This window comes from Leptonotus elevatus, chromosome 5 (assembly GCF_054856555.1).
Source record: "Leptonotus elevatus isolate MCC_2025b chromosome 5, RoL_Lele_1.0, whole genome shotgun sequence".
Taxonomy (NCBI): domain Eukaryota; kingdom Metazoa; phylum Chordata; class Actinopteri; order Syngnathiformes; family Syngnathidae; genus Leptonotus; species Leptonotus elevatus.
The window spans coordinates 11,254,873-11,272,715 of NC_141243.1; the positions used below are offsets into that span (position 1 = coordinate 11,254,873).

Below are 17,843 nucleotides of genomic sequence, written 5' to 3' on the forward strand. Positions count from 1 at the left end.
TACGTCCTTTCTGGTCGCCCAGGTTTTTTTTTTAAATAAATTTGTGAAAATGTCCGGTTTTCATTGCGTTACTATTAGGAGATGGAGTGCACCATTACCACGACTGGTATACCACAATCTCGAGGTTGGGCTGAGTGTCCTCTTTTTTTGGAAATGAAAATATGGTCATCCTACCTTCACTGAGTTGAGGAAGGCCTGCAGTTCCTCACGTTGTTCTGGGTTCCTTTGTGACTTCCTGGAGAAGTCGTCACTGTGCTCGTGTGGCTGTCCAGTCCTGGTGAAGCTTCATCATTCTTCCATGCTTTCTCATTTTGCGGAAAATGACTCTCGCTGTGCTTTGCTGGAGACCTAAAGCTTGAGGAATGGCTTTGTAACCCTTTCCAGATGAATACTGGTAGATGTCAAATATTTTATTTCTAATCTGTTCTTGAATTTCTTTGGATTGTGGCATTTTGTTGAAGCTTTTTGAGATCTTTTGGCCGGCTACACTTAGTCAGGCTGGTGCCATTTCAGTGATTTCTTAACTGAAACGGGGTCTGGAGGTAATCAATCAGTCAGTGAAAATGAACTCAGCCTTCCAAAACATGTGATTAGCCACTGTTAATTTATGATTTAACAAGGGTGGGGGGCAACTACTTTTCCCACATCTATTTTAGGGTTCTGCGACGACTGGGACCATCCATTAGAGCAGTAATTCCCAACAACTGTGATTATCTAATCTCAATTTATGTGTCCAAAAATAATATAGTAATACATTTATGCCAATGATGTATAGTGACAGGAAAAAACGATTAAGCACTCTTTCACCAGATGTCAGAAATTAAAATTCATCTGGGCCTCCATCTGTTGAATGAATAAGAGAATATAACAGAATAATAACTTTATGTTCAACTAAATAAGACCAGATAGGAATCACTCTACTTGAGGGATGGCCACTGTGAGAAAAAGCTGCACAATAATGCCATAGCATAGTGCAAGGAGAAAGACCCCCCCCCTTACAATTCCATTTTTTTTGGGACCAGTTTGTTTGTTTTTGCCAGCAGCTACAACAAAATAAGTTGAAGAAAAGTAGACGTGACATCGCAATCCTTTCTTTCTTTCCCCCTCTTCAAGACTTTGACATTTTATTTTTCTCGTCTTCACAGCAGTAGTAGGAGGCTCATGAAATATTTGGCATTCAGTCGTGCATCAAATTGTACCTCCGCTGTTTTATGCTGCTCATATCAATGAAGTTAGGTTGTGTAACCATAATGGATTTTCACTACTTGGAGAAGAAAAGCCATTTCATCTTGTACCGACTAGTTTTCGGTTTAGTGTGAGAGTGACATATGGCCTGTTTTTAATTACGGCACCACTTGTAATCAAAAACAAAGCAAAAAGAGACAAAGTGGTACTCACCCATACAGCCGCTGTCATTGAAATGGTTCCGACTGCAAAAAGAACAAACTCGCTCACAGCGAGAGGTAAAGGTCACATTTAAAAGATTTTTCCCAGTCAATATCACTCTCATGCAAATATTACACATCACTTCGACATCCAGCATCCAATTGTATCAAGCACAGACAACTGTTAGACCATTGTTAATGATTTCAAATAGTGAAGGACAAGACTGGTTAAAAGGTTTTCTGTGGGAAAATCATTGCATGCATTGGCATCATGCAAGCTGTCAACTGTGGTGGCTCGATAGCGTGGGGGGGGGGGGGGGGGGTACTACTTCAGCGTAACAATACAGCCAACTGCCTGTTGACCTCGTTCATTCACATCGGCTTGAATTGGATTGGAGTGTGCTGGATTTAATGTGAAATAGCAAGATGAGCATAAAATGCGCCTTACAGGTGAATTTAATTTGATCTTGTTCACTGCTTCAGTACTTTTTAACTAATTCCCTGCCATTGACGGCTATAAACGTAAAAAAATCATTTAACTATTTCTATTAATTAAACATTTCTTCCACTTTTGTTAACAATAGTATGAAAACCTAGAATTTTTTTATTGTACATTTAAAACAGATATGAAATTTGTGATTAATTGCGAGTTAACTAGTGAAGTCATGCGATTAATTACGATTAAAAACTTTAACTGCCTGATGCCAGGAATTTAGTAAAAATAAAAATCTTTAAAAAAACAATTTTGATTCACTGCCATTGACGGCTATAAAAATCAAAATTTTATTTTAACTATTTCTATTAGTTTAACATTTTCCTCCCACTTTTGTTAAGACTATGAAAACCTAGAATTTTTTTATTGTACATTTAGAACTGATGTAAAATTTGTGAATAATCGTGAGTTAACTAGTGAAGTAATGCGATTAATTACAATTACAAATTTGAATCGCCTCTTGCCCCAAATTTTTAATAAACCATTTTTAAAATGAATTTATGGCAGTAAATTAGTTAAACAATTTACACTTTTAAACATTTTCTATGAACAATTTTTATGCATTTCAGTGAAGCTTCCACAGACCTGCCAATGACACACTGTCGTCCAAAGGACAGCCTTTCCTTCCGAGAAACTCCCGTTTGAAGCCTAACAATGGTTCGGCTGCTTAAGTGTTAGGTATTGTCTTGACCTATTAACGCTAAAATATGAACAGCAACTGGTTGAATTGAAACCGGAGATGTATTGGTCAATTAACAAATGTTGCCGCTCAGCTCGTCAGTGAACAGCAAATTGCTCAAAAAGTATTGAAACACTGAACAGCTGGACATGTGCGTTCAATGGTTGAGGTCAAATTAAGGTCACCAGCAAAAGTTTCACCGGGATTTTTTTCGCCCAAAAGCCCAATACAATAGCTCTAACTTTTTGTGAGTACACTATATAGCAACGAAGGTCTTAAAAACAGAAGGTGCATACATTTTGGTAAAGCATTCTGTACATGCTAATGTCGAAAAACGACAACACTCGTATATGAAATAAGGGGAACAATTTCAATAAATGTTGTACAAGAGCGTGCAAATCTTAGGCCACTTTTACATCTGTTATTTTAGCAAGGGTACTCTGGAGAGAGCAGAACTCTTCCAATAATAAACTAGTAGTAACTGTGAAAATTTGTAGAGCTTCGCATTTGTGTTTGTTTTTGGGGGATGAACTTGGACAATTCCAATGGTATTATATTGACTCACATGGTCAAAACATAAACATGCACCCTTATCTAGATCATTAACTTCATTTGTGTAAAAGTGCTCGCTTAGTTCATGTTTTACAAGTCACGTTGACCATTGAGGGGAAAAAAAACAAAAGGAAGCGGTGACCCAAGACTTTTGCAAAAGTACTGCATTAGAATAACATTCCCCTCTGTGGTGCAGTGCAGTGGCTTGTTCACAACGTCCCACGTACCTGTGGCTCTCTCAAGGACTACATTGGTTGTGGTCCGAGTACAGCGCAAGAAAAATGAGCGCCTCTGTGGAATTAGAAGTGCTGGTTGCGCAGGTGTGAGCGGAATTCCTTACAAGTCTTTTCACACTCCATAAATCACTTAAGAGGCCAGCGTCCGGCACTACATCGGCTCTCCTAAGACAAATTGGTGGAGGCTGGCCCACGAGCGACTGCCCGCCGCCTTATCGCCTGAGCGAGGAGAAACAAACAGTTACTCTTGCTGAAAAGGGCAATACGTTTTCTTTGTTTCAAACTTAGGCTGTTGGGAGAATGCAAACATCAAAGAGTCCCAAACTTTTTGAGCCCCTAACATAAGGCGGACACTAAAGCTTCACATGGATTGTAAAAGATCCAACCCACTGGCCACAATATTAGGTAAACATTTCAATCTAATGAGAACCATTATTAGAGCTGTATTTAAAAAAAAAAAATCTGCTCTTTAGATGACCAAATATTAAATGCACTTTCCTGACTTTTCCCGTCGCTGAATGGGTTAAAGTAGACGCATAGGAACTTTCCGCCTTCAATGGTCTTAGCTTAGCCGTACCGGAGTTGGTCCGGACTGGAACTTGCGAGTAAGCGCATTCTGCACTGCAAGGACAAAAGTGAAAGTTTAACACCAATCACCCTCTTCTACCGTATTTTATACATCACACAACAAAGTGACCCGTATCTGCAACATCTCACCTTTGCTGGATTCTGTATAATTGCCGCCTGCAGATCTCCTTTTTACTGATCAGTTAATTCTGCAGGATCTTGAGAAATAGCCTTTAAGAAATGTCTCTATTTGAAGCAGTGCATTTCACTGCAACCACAATAGACAACTGTTAAATTAATACCTCCTCTGGCAGTGTCAATCACAAAATACAAGTCAATCAAAATAAGGCAGGTTTTGTGAGCAGCAGAGAAAGAAAAGCAACATGACAATAGTGTTTTCTTCTTAGTCATTGAGCTTCTAACTTTTGGCTGAGTACTGCATTTTATTGAAAGCCCAAGGGGGAAATAAAGAACAAATCTTTTATATATTTTTTATTTTTGCCCCCGCCCCATCAAAACATGAGCAAAATCCAAAAGCAAACATCCGCTGTTGCAGAGTTGTCATATTAACAGAATACAAGCAGAGAGATCGTCTAGTGTTTAACGGAAACAAGAAACACACTTTCAAGAAACAAAAGTCTCACGTTTCAAGCATAAGGGCCGAAAGGCTGACTTCCACTCGGGAGTAAGCTGCATGTTTATCTCCTTCCTGTGTAAAACTAAAACTATTATGCAATAACATAGACTCTCAATATCTAATTCTAAAGCTGAACAAAAAGAGTTTTAAGTTCCCTCATGAACTCCAATTCTCAGACAACCATTTTTCAAATTCGGAGCTCAAAAACCATTTAAGTACTTCACTGTATGTTAAACACTGATATAGCCTAAATGAAACTAAATTGTATTGAATACTGGTTCTGCCACTCTCACTTTTAGTGGTCAAATAAGTCAAAATAAGGAAGGTGACGACGAAGTATAACTGAAGTGAAGTCATGTTGCTGATATTTACTATGTTGAAGATGTAGCAGTGATGAGAAGGAAGTTTTTGGTTATTAAAGTGCTCCGACACGCCCACAATTAGCAGCAGTACATATATACATAATGTGGTTCCACATTCAAAACAATGGCTTGAATAAAAGAAGAACAAAAAAAAACAACACAAATTTTACAACTAAAACATAACAAAACAAAGAAAAAACTCTCAGTAGTTACTTCAACTTGACCCCCGGCCGGCTATGACAACATAATCACTTTAAAAAATGGAGGGGGGGGAACGCAAATGTAAAAACAAACTAAAAGAATAATCATGCGGATTATTGTCCATATTTTACATACATACAAAAATTACATTTTGTTTTGTGTTTTTTGGTTTGTTATTTTTTTTCTTCTAAGAATAGATTTTGTAAACACTGTTAAATGTCCTTCTGGTTTCCTTTCATCCACATTTTGGCTCCTGTCTGTAGATTATTCCTTTGAACAGTCCCTCGCACGCAAACAATTTTTGGTTATTACACTTCCACTCATTCATTCCACTTCAAAACCATATTAATGGAAGAAACCGCAAATTGACAAGATGAGTGGAAGCTTGAGTGAGGTGATGTTTTACAAAATTGTGTTAAATACAGACAAACCCTACATCTATTTCTTTAGAAAGGGAAAATAAAGCAATCTAGTTTAACGGAGGGATGTGAGGCGTTAGCGGGGGAATGGACAAAGCTAGCTCTGAATATATATAAGGCATAACATGGGCAGCGTTTGGGAAGATCTGGATTAGCGATCCACACGTTGGGTTGAGTCTTTTTTTTTTTCTTTAACGGAAAGAAGGCGTTAAAGATGAAATGGCAAAGGTGTGTTGCGAACGGTGGTGAAAGACTGTGGTCGTGATTCAGAAGCCTTGCAGGAACTCCTGGAGCTGCCTTACGAGCTCCGTGTCCACAGTCTCCATGAGGCCGCTGAAGCGCTGGTCTCCCAGAAGGGTCTGCTGAGCCTTCAGCTTCTCGTACACAAACTGCTGGAGTGAGACACTGTGCACGGGGTCTCCCAGGGCAAACTGCAATACAACAAGACAATTTTATTTTGTTTTTTAATGCAAAATGTATCAGTGAGGAAGGTGCAGCTTTTGTACTTAAACAGAAAATCGCAATTGGAGGAGATACCGCTAAATAAGATAATGGGGGCTGGGTAAGCTGTAGTATTGACAACAAAATGCCTTTTTATTTAAACTAACAAGAACACAAATGAAAATAAATTTTGATCGAAATAAAAAATGAATAGTTGAACAAAACAAAACATGACCCATGAATCCAAAACAAATACTGTATATCAGAAAGGGGTTAAGAACAGACACAATAAGGCACTTATAGTATACTTGTGTGTCTTTAATCTGTAATGAATGCGCACATCCAAACGAAACTTATCATTCAGTCGCATTCTTGATCCTTCAGAAATGTTTGTCACCGACACCTGGCAACTGCTTTAAATTGTGAAATCAAATGCATGTCTCTTTTACATATTCAGACTGGTTCAATTTTGAACACATTACTGCACACAAGTATTGCTTTGATCAGCAGTTCGCACATCACATCAACCATATTTCACAGTGATGAGCTGTGAAATGGCACAGCATCAGCTTTTTTTAACCAATGTGTCAAGGGTTTGACCACAGAGACAATGTTTCATTTTATGAGAATGTGAACAAAATTTGGTCATTTTTCACTGCAATTCACACACTCGAGAAGATGTCATAAAAAAAGGTACACAGTAAAAGTGTGTTGAGCCAATGTCATATGAGTGACATATACTGAAGCGCTGCTGGTCACTTGTTGGTAAAGTAAATTTGTCAGTGTCCATGCTAACTTTACCGTTAGCTTATCCTTTTGCTGTGCCTGCAGTATTAAACTCCACAGTCTCGATTTGGTTGGAATAACCTGCTGTCTTGCCTCAACCTGCTCTTCAATAAAACACATCACTAACATGGCAGCCACACGGCAAGAAGTAGACACACTAAGTAAGATGCATGGCCATGACCATGCGACAACAATAATTGCTTTCAGCACAAAAAAATTACATCTTAATCTCTTTATCAATGGAAAGTTTAAAAAGGAAAAAAAATGTTGTAGACAGCTGAATCAAAACATACTGCTTGGTCGATAACATTTCCATTTGCATGGTGACAGTAGCAGCAGAGTTACAATTGCAAGGCCCAAAGGCACAAAGTTTGTGACGGGAATGAGCATAAACCAGATTTCCAACCAGCTCTCTGGAAGCCATAGAAATGATTTTCCTCTAATTAATTCCTGCCAGGGATGTCCGCATAGTGTAGCTGTGGTAGTAGATACAAAATACACCTTACAGCGTTTCACACTCACAAACCGTAAGGTAGAAGGCAAGATGAATTAAAACTTCCACTTTTCACATCCACAAAGCTAGGGAAAAAAAGTTCCGTATATTCAGCAGCTGCCAGTTATCTTATGATGCATGGACAGTAGCAAGAGAAGCATAAAGAGAAGTTTTCAAATATAAATGCAACAGCTCATTACTTTATTTTTTTTGTAATACGCATCCAATCTTTGTATAAATAACATGACATTTTATTTGAGTGAGATAGAATGACTTTCAAATACAGCCCAAACTCCAAAGTTAAAATAAAAAATCCTTAACACTGGTAGACATTGAAGTTGTTCTTTCAAACAAACAAAACAATCCCATCAGAAATAATGTAATTTCAATTAACATGTTCCAATCTTTTGCTCTGGCTATCACAAAATCTTTAAGTGCACAGGCGATGTTTTTTAGAAATGCTTTAAAGAGAAAAATAGTCATTGCATAGAAAAACAAAATACAGTGATGCCACAAGATGATGCCAAAGCCCTGGCTAATAGGCAGTCGTGTACATTAAAGTGATACAAGTCATTACATTTTTAGGGCCATGTTTATAGATGAGTTGGAAATTATATCTAACATTTCAGGAATCATAGTTATTTGTTTGTTGTGTTATTTAAATTTTCAATCATAATCATGATGAGCAATTAGAGAAATTGCATTTGTTATTCAAAGTATTTTATTTGTACCCAAAACACTTTCAGCATTTCACTATTTGCAACAGGGTCCTCCACAAATCAAGGGCGTTTCATTGCAAAGCCTAACGACTCAACCTTTCCTGACATACTGGAGAAAGGAAAGGAAGTTGTTTGCAGAGCAATATTGCTAGTGGCTTTTTATAGGTTGTTGTGGATTTATTAAGTGTACGTCTTTCCAAAAGGACCAAAAAGTAAATTACTGGTGGAATTAATCCTTTAATGTTCAGGGAGATGACAAGATTTGCTGACATACTGCAATCATGTGACTTTGGAGGACTCGTTATCCAGAAGATTTGAATGAAAATCCAAATTGCATCACTTTTGGGACTGATGAATATTTGTGTCCTGTTCTATGACTCAGTCTGCTCTTCTTCCCTTGACAAAGTAATGATGGTGTTTTTTTTCCCGTCAGTCAACCCTTTGAAACCAGGTCAGTGTACAGACCCATACAAGCAGCGAGTGGCTCTCTTTAATCACCTAATCAGCCAAAGTTTCATTTGCCCTCACTGTAGACGCCCATAAACAGAAGGAGAAAGGGCACGAAAAGAATCATTTGTAGCCCTTGGAGAGCAGCATTATTGTAAATGGCAACTCTTGGTCCCTTGCCAATCATGACACTTGTACTGCTCATTAGCTTGCTGCCATTACAGAGCAATCAAACACCTGAAGAGTGGCTGCTCGAGTGCTTTAATGAGAAAAGCATATAACCATCATCATTTACGAACTGACTAGTGTGTACTCTGCTGTGTTTGTGTTTGAAAGCATGACGAGTCGACTGAGAGAACAATGCGAGTTTACTGGCTGTAACGTCAGGAAGCATTTTTGGTTGAAATTATGGTAAGATTCCTAAACATATAATCTTATAATTATAATCTTTCATAATTGACTAAAACAATATTTCTTTGATTTCTTTTTTATTCTGTCATGTAAAACTGTTGGAAGGAATGAGATATTAAGAGTTCTACGGATGGATTATGGGGAGAGTTGATGACAAATTCTTGTATGACTTTTTTTAAATGTATTTTTCAACGGAATGGTAGTGTGTCTAATTTCAAATCAAATTCATTTATATCACTCTTAATCACAAAAATGTCTCAAAGGGTTTCACAGGCCCAAAATTGACAAATATTAATGACAGCCACTGATCTAGAGTAAACTGCACCCAGAGGGGAAGAAATGACAGAGCTTGTGCCAGGGTGGATGTCTTTGTGGGTCAACTTCCCACAGTTAACATTTATAGATTCCTCCTTATTAAGGCTGAATCAAAAGTGCCTCTTCTGCTGACAAGTTAAGGGGTGGACTTTATTTTGCAACAAGTGTTAGGACAACAGAATTTGATTGATTGATTATTATGCCCATGCCAAGTAGCAACCTTCCATTTGGTGCATGTTTCAAAGCACACTGTAGTGAGCTTATTTGAACAGTTTTTGTTTCAAATGTGGCTTAAGTGAATGACCAACTTCGAGGTCTCACCTTGCTGTCATTTGCAGGCAACGTCTGTTAGAAAAAAGCTCTACTGTTGATTCAATTGCATTAAGTTGTAGATAGTCCTTGAGTTAGCACTTCAGTTACACATCTTTCAATACAGTAACACGTGGTTAATGAGTACATAAAACCCGTGTTTGCCGAAATGTCAACCTAGATGTAAATTTACAGTCCAGTGTGTCAAACACAGGAAGGGATGGATAAGATTAAGCAAACAGATACAGGGGCAAAACTAACACCCTTGAGCTAAAAGCCAAAAGAATGCTGAGAGGACCTGCTATGCAAAGAAATGAGCAAATCACAGGAGTGGAAACTACTTATCTGAGAAATACAAGCACAATCTGTTGAATCCAAGAGGAAATATGGAGATGAACATGGCAGAAATGAGAACAAACGAGATCTGAGAATCTGAGAGGAGACATAAGTGTGAGATTGAGGGAAGGAAAGGTGAAAAGGCGAGAAGAGTGAGGTGAGGGAAGGAATCGTACATTAGTGAAGAAGACGAGTATTATGTAAGAGGTTTGTAGAACATGTACAATTTCTCCAGTTGAGAAATTTCCTTCATCATCTATGGAGACCAATAATAATCAATTCATCACAAATCACAGTAGCAAGAATAAGATAAGTATGATTTTGAACGGAATGTTAAAATTATTTTAATCATCGGTTCAGACTAAGGGTGTGCCAAAAAAAAAAAATTCTCATAAGAATCGCCATTCTCATTTAGTATGATTCAAAATAGATTTCAAATGTCCCAAAATCGATTTTATTTAAATTATTTTATACTGTATTTTCCTTGTTTGTGTGTGCCTTTATTGGGAGCGCTGTTCAAGTTGTGCAAGATTTGTCCCCTTAGGGGCAGTGTGGTTCCGCGCGTTCTGATACCCTGTAAAGTTGGAGCCAGAGTAGAAGGGAAAAGTCACAATCAATTTATGCCAATAAAAGTTGTTTTTTGCAGTGTAGGAAGAGCATATGCCGGTGAGTAATGTCAAGATGCTTCTCTGTATACCTTCCTGAAGCTAATTTGCATTAACAAGTCAATGGCACTTTCCACTGTGCGTTAGCCTTGAGCGAGCTATGTCCGTGAAACAAGCTAAACAAGTCACTTCTTTAATCGTCCACTCTGTATGGTCAGTCAGAACGGAACAGGGTGAAACAGATACCAGCATTGGACTCTTTTTGAGGGACTGTTCACTGTCTGCTAAACTTAAGTCAGTCTGCTCAGGGAGGGCAGAATATACTGTAAAAAGCAATCAAATGTATAGCTAGCAACATGGTGGTCCACATACTGTTTTTGTGGGGGAAAAAGCACTTTCCTTAAAATTTAAAACCTAATACATTTACACATTTCAATGTCTCCATTTGTTATTCTGTCTTGCAAACCAGACTGGAGAAGATCATGACAACTCTTTTGCACATCTATAAACTGAAGCAGAAACCATTATCAATCAAATCCTTTTGAATGAAAAACATTTCTAAATCGAAAATCAATTCTGAATCAAATGGCAGCCCTAAAGATCCGAATCGAATCGTCAAATATTCCCAGCTCTAGTTCAGACAGTTGACAAAGTTTCCCCACTGATATTACATTCACAAAAATGACACACGCATGTCAGTTGGCCTTGACATTTGGCAAAAAATCTAATCAGTAAGTGAAATTTGAGGAATTCCTCCCATGAGGCTTGAAATGTTACATTTAACAGCCTGGGGTGACCATAAAACCGGATCGCCTGCTGTTTGAGTGTCAGATTAAATTTACTGATAATCACCACACAGATTTGCCACGTGTCATCAACACAGTGTGTGTGCTGGGGCACATACACACTCACGTGAAGTAATGAGCTGTACGGCTGTCTGATGAATTCAAGCATACACGAAGAAGTGTTGCAGACAGCGTGGGGTTGACTGGATTACACGGCAGGCAGACATGTTAATTCTATTAGCTAATTTTTGACACGGCATCTGGAACCCCGGCCAGCCGCAAAGCCTCTGCCACAGCGTGACATGACTTCAACATAGTTCTTAAGTTGTCACATTTGATGAAAAGCAACATATCACCCACTGTTATTGAATGTGAACAGTTTGGCAACTCCTGACGTAAGAAATTCAAAATATACGAGGTGCCATTCACAGTGACTGACCCTCAAGGGATTGACGGGAGGAGATTGAGCCTGAGTGCTGTAATGACTCAAATAAATTAGTCACTAGACTAAATCCTTTAAACTGTTAGCTGACACTCAATGACACATGATCACTAGAGGTGGCATACTGAATTTGACTGCTGCATAACTTGTGTTTGAAATGTGAAGAAACTAAATACAGTGTTCCCTCGTTTCTCGCGGGTTTATCTTTCGCGGCCTCGCTGTTTTGCGGATTTTTCCCAGCATGCTTTTTCCTTTTTTTACAGTATATGCACGCGCCGTCCATCGCCGCAGTCAGACGGCTCAGCGCACCCCCTGCCATCCGCCCCACGGTTCACACGATGTCAAAATGGGTTTACGTGGCTTGCCTCATATATTCATCATTAAAATTAAGATTGTCCACCCCGAACCATGCAGTCATGCCCGTTGACGGCTCACTGCGTCATGCGTCCACCACCCGCCCCACGGTTTCACGCGTGCCTGCTGGCCACGAGCGCTCGAGTGCCGTTTCGGGGACACCGCGATAGCAATTTTGATTTTGATGGGTGGATGAAACAAAATTTTAAGTTTCTACATTGGGAAGAACAACTAAATCTTATAAGACACAGCACATGGAACAGATATGGATGTGGTTATCTAACCTTGATTTAAAGTATTAGCATTGCACATTATGCCATTGATTATTTTTCATAAATGAGGCCTCATACAAATTGAATTAATTGGACTTGCAAGTTAGAAAATAAACTTGGTTTGTTTGCGTGTGAGTAAAAGATAAATTCAACCGGAAGACTGCTGGAGGAAAGATTCATTGCTAAAGAGGAAACCAGAAGTGTTCTACCCTTTAGTAAAGTGGCTCTACGCCTCTAAGGCAACAGTGAGTGGAACGAAACATGCACAAGTGACGCACAAAAACAATCTAGGCGGCGATACACAGCACAAACAATATGATAGAAGGTAACAAGTTGGTCTGAAGAGAGGCTTGAGGATGAAGTGGACTGGAGGGAAGATGGAAAAACAACACCAATGGCCTCCAAGACTTTGACAAAGTCAAAGATAAATGCGGCGGATTGTTACAAGAGATGAATCGAGCGGGGGGAAGACATTTTTGGAATTGCTTTGTGAGCAGAAGATGACAATAAAAAGCATGAAGTTGGTACATAAGATAGATTGTAAACGGGCTGCATTTATACACACATTTTTAGTCGTTTAGATTTTTTTTTTTTTTTTTAGGACTGATTAAAAAGGGATAGGCCCCTTAATGTAAAAATAATTGGTGGTTTTCCTTTAAAGACTGACCACAATAACTGCTCCATGATAATCACCCTAATAATTAATAATAAAAGAATATAATCTGGAGACTTGGGTGAATTAGTGAAGTAAACATGGTGATGCTGCATTTAGCTGCTAAGATGCACAAAAATGGAATAAGCTGCCAACAGAAGTGAAGTCAGCCCCAATGCTTTTAAATCCCATTTAAAATGTTTTCTTTTTTTCTCCTATTCCTTTCATTAGGGTCTTGTAAACATTTTCACATGAAGTATTTTTTTTAATTACTTACTAAAACTACTCTTACTTCTTTACTCTTAAATGTTTTAAAGTCCTCTGTTTATGTGTTTTAACGTTGTCAATGTATGTTCTTGTAGAAATAGTTTTAAGGTACTTTTGTTTTCTCTGCTTCGCTTGTGAATGTCATTAACTGTTATGTTAGTTGATGCTTGTGGGTGTTGTATCATTGCTTGTGGGAAGCACATAGATTTGCCTTGTGTATGTAATGTGCTATAGAAATAAAAGTGTCTTTCCTTGCCTTGCCTAATAAATGGTTGGACAGTGTCTAAATGTGCCATTGTACAATGATGTGTACACTGATGTGACATTGATAAAAATGTCCTGAGAGATCAATACAGTCATTACCTTAAGTGACCACGTCTGGACTTAATCAATGGCTGAGGTGAGACGAAAGAAGGGTCCTAACAGGACAGGATGGATTGTTTAACACTGTACACAAACACTCTTCACAGTCTATCTTGGCTTTCTTTTATGGTCTCTTGATTTAGTGGGAGGATTACAATTTGATTGCAGTCATTTGCTCAGGAAATGAGGCTGCACAAATTGGAATATGTGTTGCTAATAGGAATTGGTAGAGGGTGTAAATGACTGTTACCAAACAGACTACTGGAAGACTGTACGTTCAATTACATGAGAAAACCATGGCGCGGCCTACATGTATGTGAAACCGTGACAACCTATATCTTGCAAAACAAGTATGAGACAGGTTCACGTATGATTGAGATGAAAAGAAATGGGAATATATTTAAAACAATACAACATCACAGACCAGTTTGCCTTTACTTTCACAGTAAGAGGGGAAAGTTACTGGCTATAGCCAAATTAAGATCCTCAACAAGGTTACTTATGTGAATTGAAAATGCACTCCGAATACAAAATTAATGGTTGACCTTTTTTTTTTTTTTACGGATGTGGGGGGGCTTTCAGGCAAGTGCTCACAAAGAGTCAATAAATGCGTTTTCTAAGTAAAGGTTGTTTCTTTTCTGCAACTAATGGGGTGTGTTTATGATGAAGCACACAATTTTACTCAACTTTATAAGTGCACACACTTATTTATTAAACAAAAAAAAGCAAAAAACAAAAAAAACTAAGATATTTTAATCAAATCTGCATTTTCCATGTCTGACAAAGCCAGTAAGTAACACAAGCAGACTTAACTTTTACTGCCAATTATTCAAGGTTAATTTAAATGACTCCCATCTGTTCTCAGCAAATCCCAATTACAGTAATTTCAGGACGATTAGGCACACCTGACTGTAAGCCGCGCTAGCTAAATTTGGGGAATACTCAAATTTGTTACACATATAAGCCGCACCCAACTGTAAGCCACAGGTGTTTTAATGTTACCGCACCGGATTCCCGCAATTTACCTTTCCATAATGAGGGCGCAAATTGTATCACTCTCGTTCTCTCTCTCCTACTTGGTTTGTTTTGCGCTGCCTGACACGCTTCCTTTATAGTGCGCCCCGTTGTGATCTGATGGATAAGCAGCCACCTTTGTATTAGCCGCAGGGTCAAATGCAAGTGAAAAAAGTAGGGGCTTGTAGTCCAGAAATTACTGCAGTCATAAATTGTCTGACGGCGTACTCCGACAAGCACCTTATTCAGACCAGGAATACTTTACAAATCCCTGTGGAGTTTTATACTCAAATTGCAGCTCCAATTACTTACTTCCTCTTAAGTTCTTTGCGCAAACAATCAGCCAGAGATTAGTTTGTACTGTAATGAGCCACGTGCACCACATGATTAATTAAGGATTAGGATAAATTTAACAACTGAATTGTCTGATCAGATATTAATGACACTCATTAGCTTAGTGAGACAAATGCCCCTGAAGACGTAAAAGTGAGAATAAGAACTTAAGACAGGCATAGACGTGTAAAGGCAAAATAATGATTGTAATGCTTGTGGTAAGTGGCTCCCATGTTGAAATCTTACGAGTGCATATGGCAGAAGGCAGCATCAATTACTCTTCATCCATACAGATATAGTAGAGGCTGAAAAGGATACTGCTAGGTGATGCAAATAAAAAAAAAAAAGGTACATCACACAGATGATGATGCCATTTGATATTGTGGTTCTGTATGAAAATGCTATCATAGGCATCATGAATACATAGTAAACTCTAAAGATGGTAAACACCAGCACACCGTAGTTACAAAATTCGCAGCAGCATGCGGGAACTGACATGATCAAATGGCAATGGCAAAATGGGAACTCAATGAGATGGTTGCGCATTGCCTCCGGCAGCAGAATGGAGAATCTTTATATGCGCTGAGGCAGAATAGCAGTCACCGAAGTCTGTAATTCAAAAAAATCACATTATGCTAACACTGGCGGTCTGCTGAGATTGGGAGCAATAACAGAGCAAAACGCAAACGCCTTCATTACAAATGCCTTCTGTATCCCAGGGTGAATTCATAATTCAAATTTCGTATAGTATAGAGTATATATCTCCACAGGAGTGACAGATGGGCTGGAGCAGGGTAATGGTTCATTAAAATAAGAATAAGGGAGGGAAAAAAAAGCTAATGACAAAAACAGTCATGAATAATCATATATCTGTGACGAATATTAACAAAATCTGTCTTCAGTGTAGCCAAACATTACATGACGCAAATAATGTATTCTTATAATCCTAACTCAGTGATTCCCAACTCATGTGCCATGTGCCGATATAGAGGTGGAAATGTTCACTGAAGCATCTCTGATGCATTAAACGTACAAATAGGATGTCCGTTTTATGCACGTACTGTATGCTGGTCTTACTGTCGTCTGCTCCGTTAAGTGAGTAATGAAAGGAACTTGCAAGAGGCATCTGGTGCCCGTCGCCAATCTGTACGTTTCTAGCGGGGCGTACAAATGTTGGCACAGACGATAATAAGCAACCATGGAAAGAGCAACAATGAGGAGCCCCACAAATATGCATTTTTGCAAGCATTAGCGCTACTGTCCACTCTGCTTTGCATCATATTAACTCTTCACTGAGGGCGAGTGCGAGTGAGCGGCACAGCGACCTCTCTTTCTATCAATTTCCAGTCATGAGAACACAACTCCCCTGCTTGCCACATTGTCTCTCAAAACGTCGCAGCCAGACTGCACTGCTCTAATAAAAAAAGAACTATGTGTGCCTATGTACCAAACGGAACACAGACAAACTAAAACCGTCCAACCAAACAGTTTGGACGCTTTAAAAACAAAAACATTGCACCTCTAGCCGCTATGAGAATTGATCCAATTTCACTTCACTGGTCCAAAAAATTTAATTATTTGCTTGAGTATAGTGTTGTGTCAATAGATTTAGTTTTGGAGTTGGCCTCATCATTTGCGTTGTTTCGTCATGGATAGCATGAAAAATTGTTGCTGCTGCTAGCATGAATAGTCTTGTCCAAGATGCACATGCAAAAATTTTTTTTAAACAAAGTAAGTCTTATTAATCCATATAATGCCATGGAACGATTTTTCCAACATTGTTCAGTCCTTTACAAAACCATTCAAAAAGCTGCTGTCAGCTGACTTGAATGAAGAGCAAAAGAGTTCCAATTACCCACTTTCTATTCCTAGGCTTCTGAGAATGAAACTTTCAAGTTCATCAGTCTGGGGGATAACTATGCTTTTGTAAAAAGAGGATGCAGTCAATGAGCAGCTGGAACAAAATAGAGGTTGTGAAAGTTGCTGTGTAAAAGTTGATGCAAATGGTCAAAGTAAAACAAAGTCGTTTCGGGCAAATGCAACTGCTTCCATTTTTTGGGGGAATATCACCTTCCTTTGAATACAAATATTAAATAGGCAGACTTAATTACAGCTGAGTAAATTGTATGATAAGTTACTCATGCCGTGAACACTAACGCATCCCCAAACTGTCAGCGATCAGCCTTTCCAACTTTGTGCTGAAAACAATATGGATGGTCCTGGACTTGTCATACCACAGCACACTTTTCCACTGTAGACACAATATGTGTACAAAAAAAGAAGAAGAAAAAAGTGGCTTGAAAAATCAAGATTCCTCTTGCAGCAGCACAAGTGGTTAATTTAACATCTTTTAACAGGCCTAGAATTCATAACAGGTATCACCAACTCCCATGCATTCAATATGGGTTTTTACTGGTGCAAATACAACATTTAACAATTTTGACTCATATTTTGCCACCATTTTATGCCTGCAGTTTCTGACTTTTTTTTTGGTAAACGTGGTTAACAAAATCATGGGACTGTGTTGAAGTGGTGTTTTCAAGAGACACAACTGACTTGGCCAATGTAATTTGTACCCAATGGAGCAGGTCTTTTATGTTGCTTATCCCTCTTGGTGTTTGATGCTGCTGTCCTTTAGATGAAGAACAAGAATCAAAGGATGCATTATGTAGTGACAACCAAAGACACAAACACTGTCACATAACCATGACTGGAACCCTCAAATCAAAGCAAGAGACGCCTCACAAATACGCAAAAGGATAATGGGGAATAAGTCAGGAAACATACAGTAATCCTTCCTCCATCGTGGTGGTTAGTTTCATGACCAGTCCCATAATAAGTGAAATCCGTGATATAGAAATACCTATATAAATACTCCTTACACAACACGTTTGGTCTGTTTCAGTGTTACGGCACTTAATTATTTTAAAGGTCTACATACAGTTTTACATAAATATAACAAAAACAT

The 17,843-nt window shown here is 38.6% G+C and overlaps 1 protein-coding gene across 1 annotated transcript in view; it reads right to left on the reverse strand.

The window, feature by feature from the left end:
• Positions 1-4,379: 4,379 nt before the first annotated feature.
• The window catches only part of ipo11 (importin 11), an 84,792-nt gene continuing 71,328 nt past the window's right edge, over positions 4,380-17,843 (reverse strand). Inside the window, exon 30 of the mRNA XM_086076899.1 lies at positions 4,380-5,962. Within this exon, the coding sequence (XP_085933025.1) occupies positions 5,798-5,962 (165 nt within the window). The 3' untranslated portion in view covers positions 4,380-5,797. The remainder of the gene's footprint in view (positions 5,963-17,843) is intronic.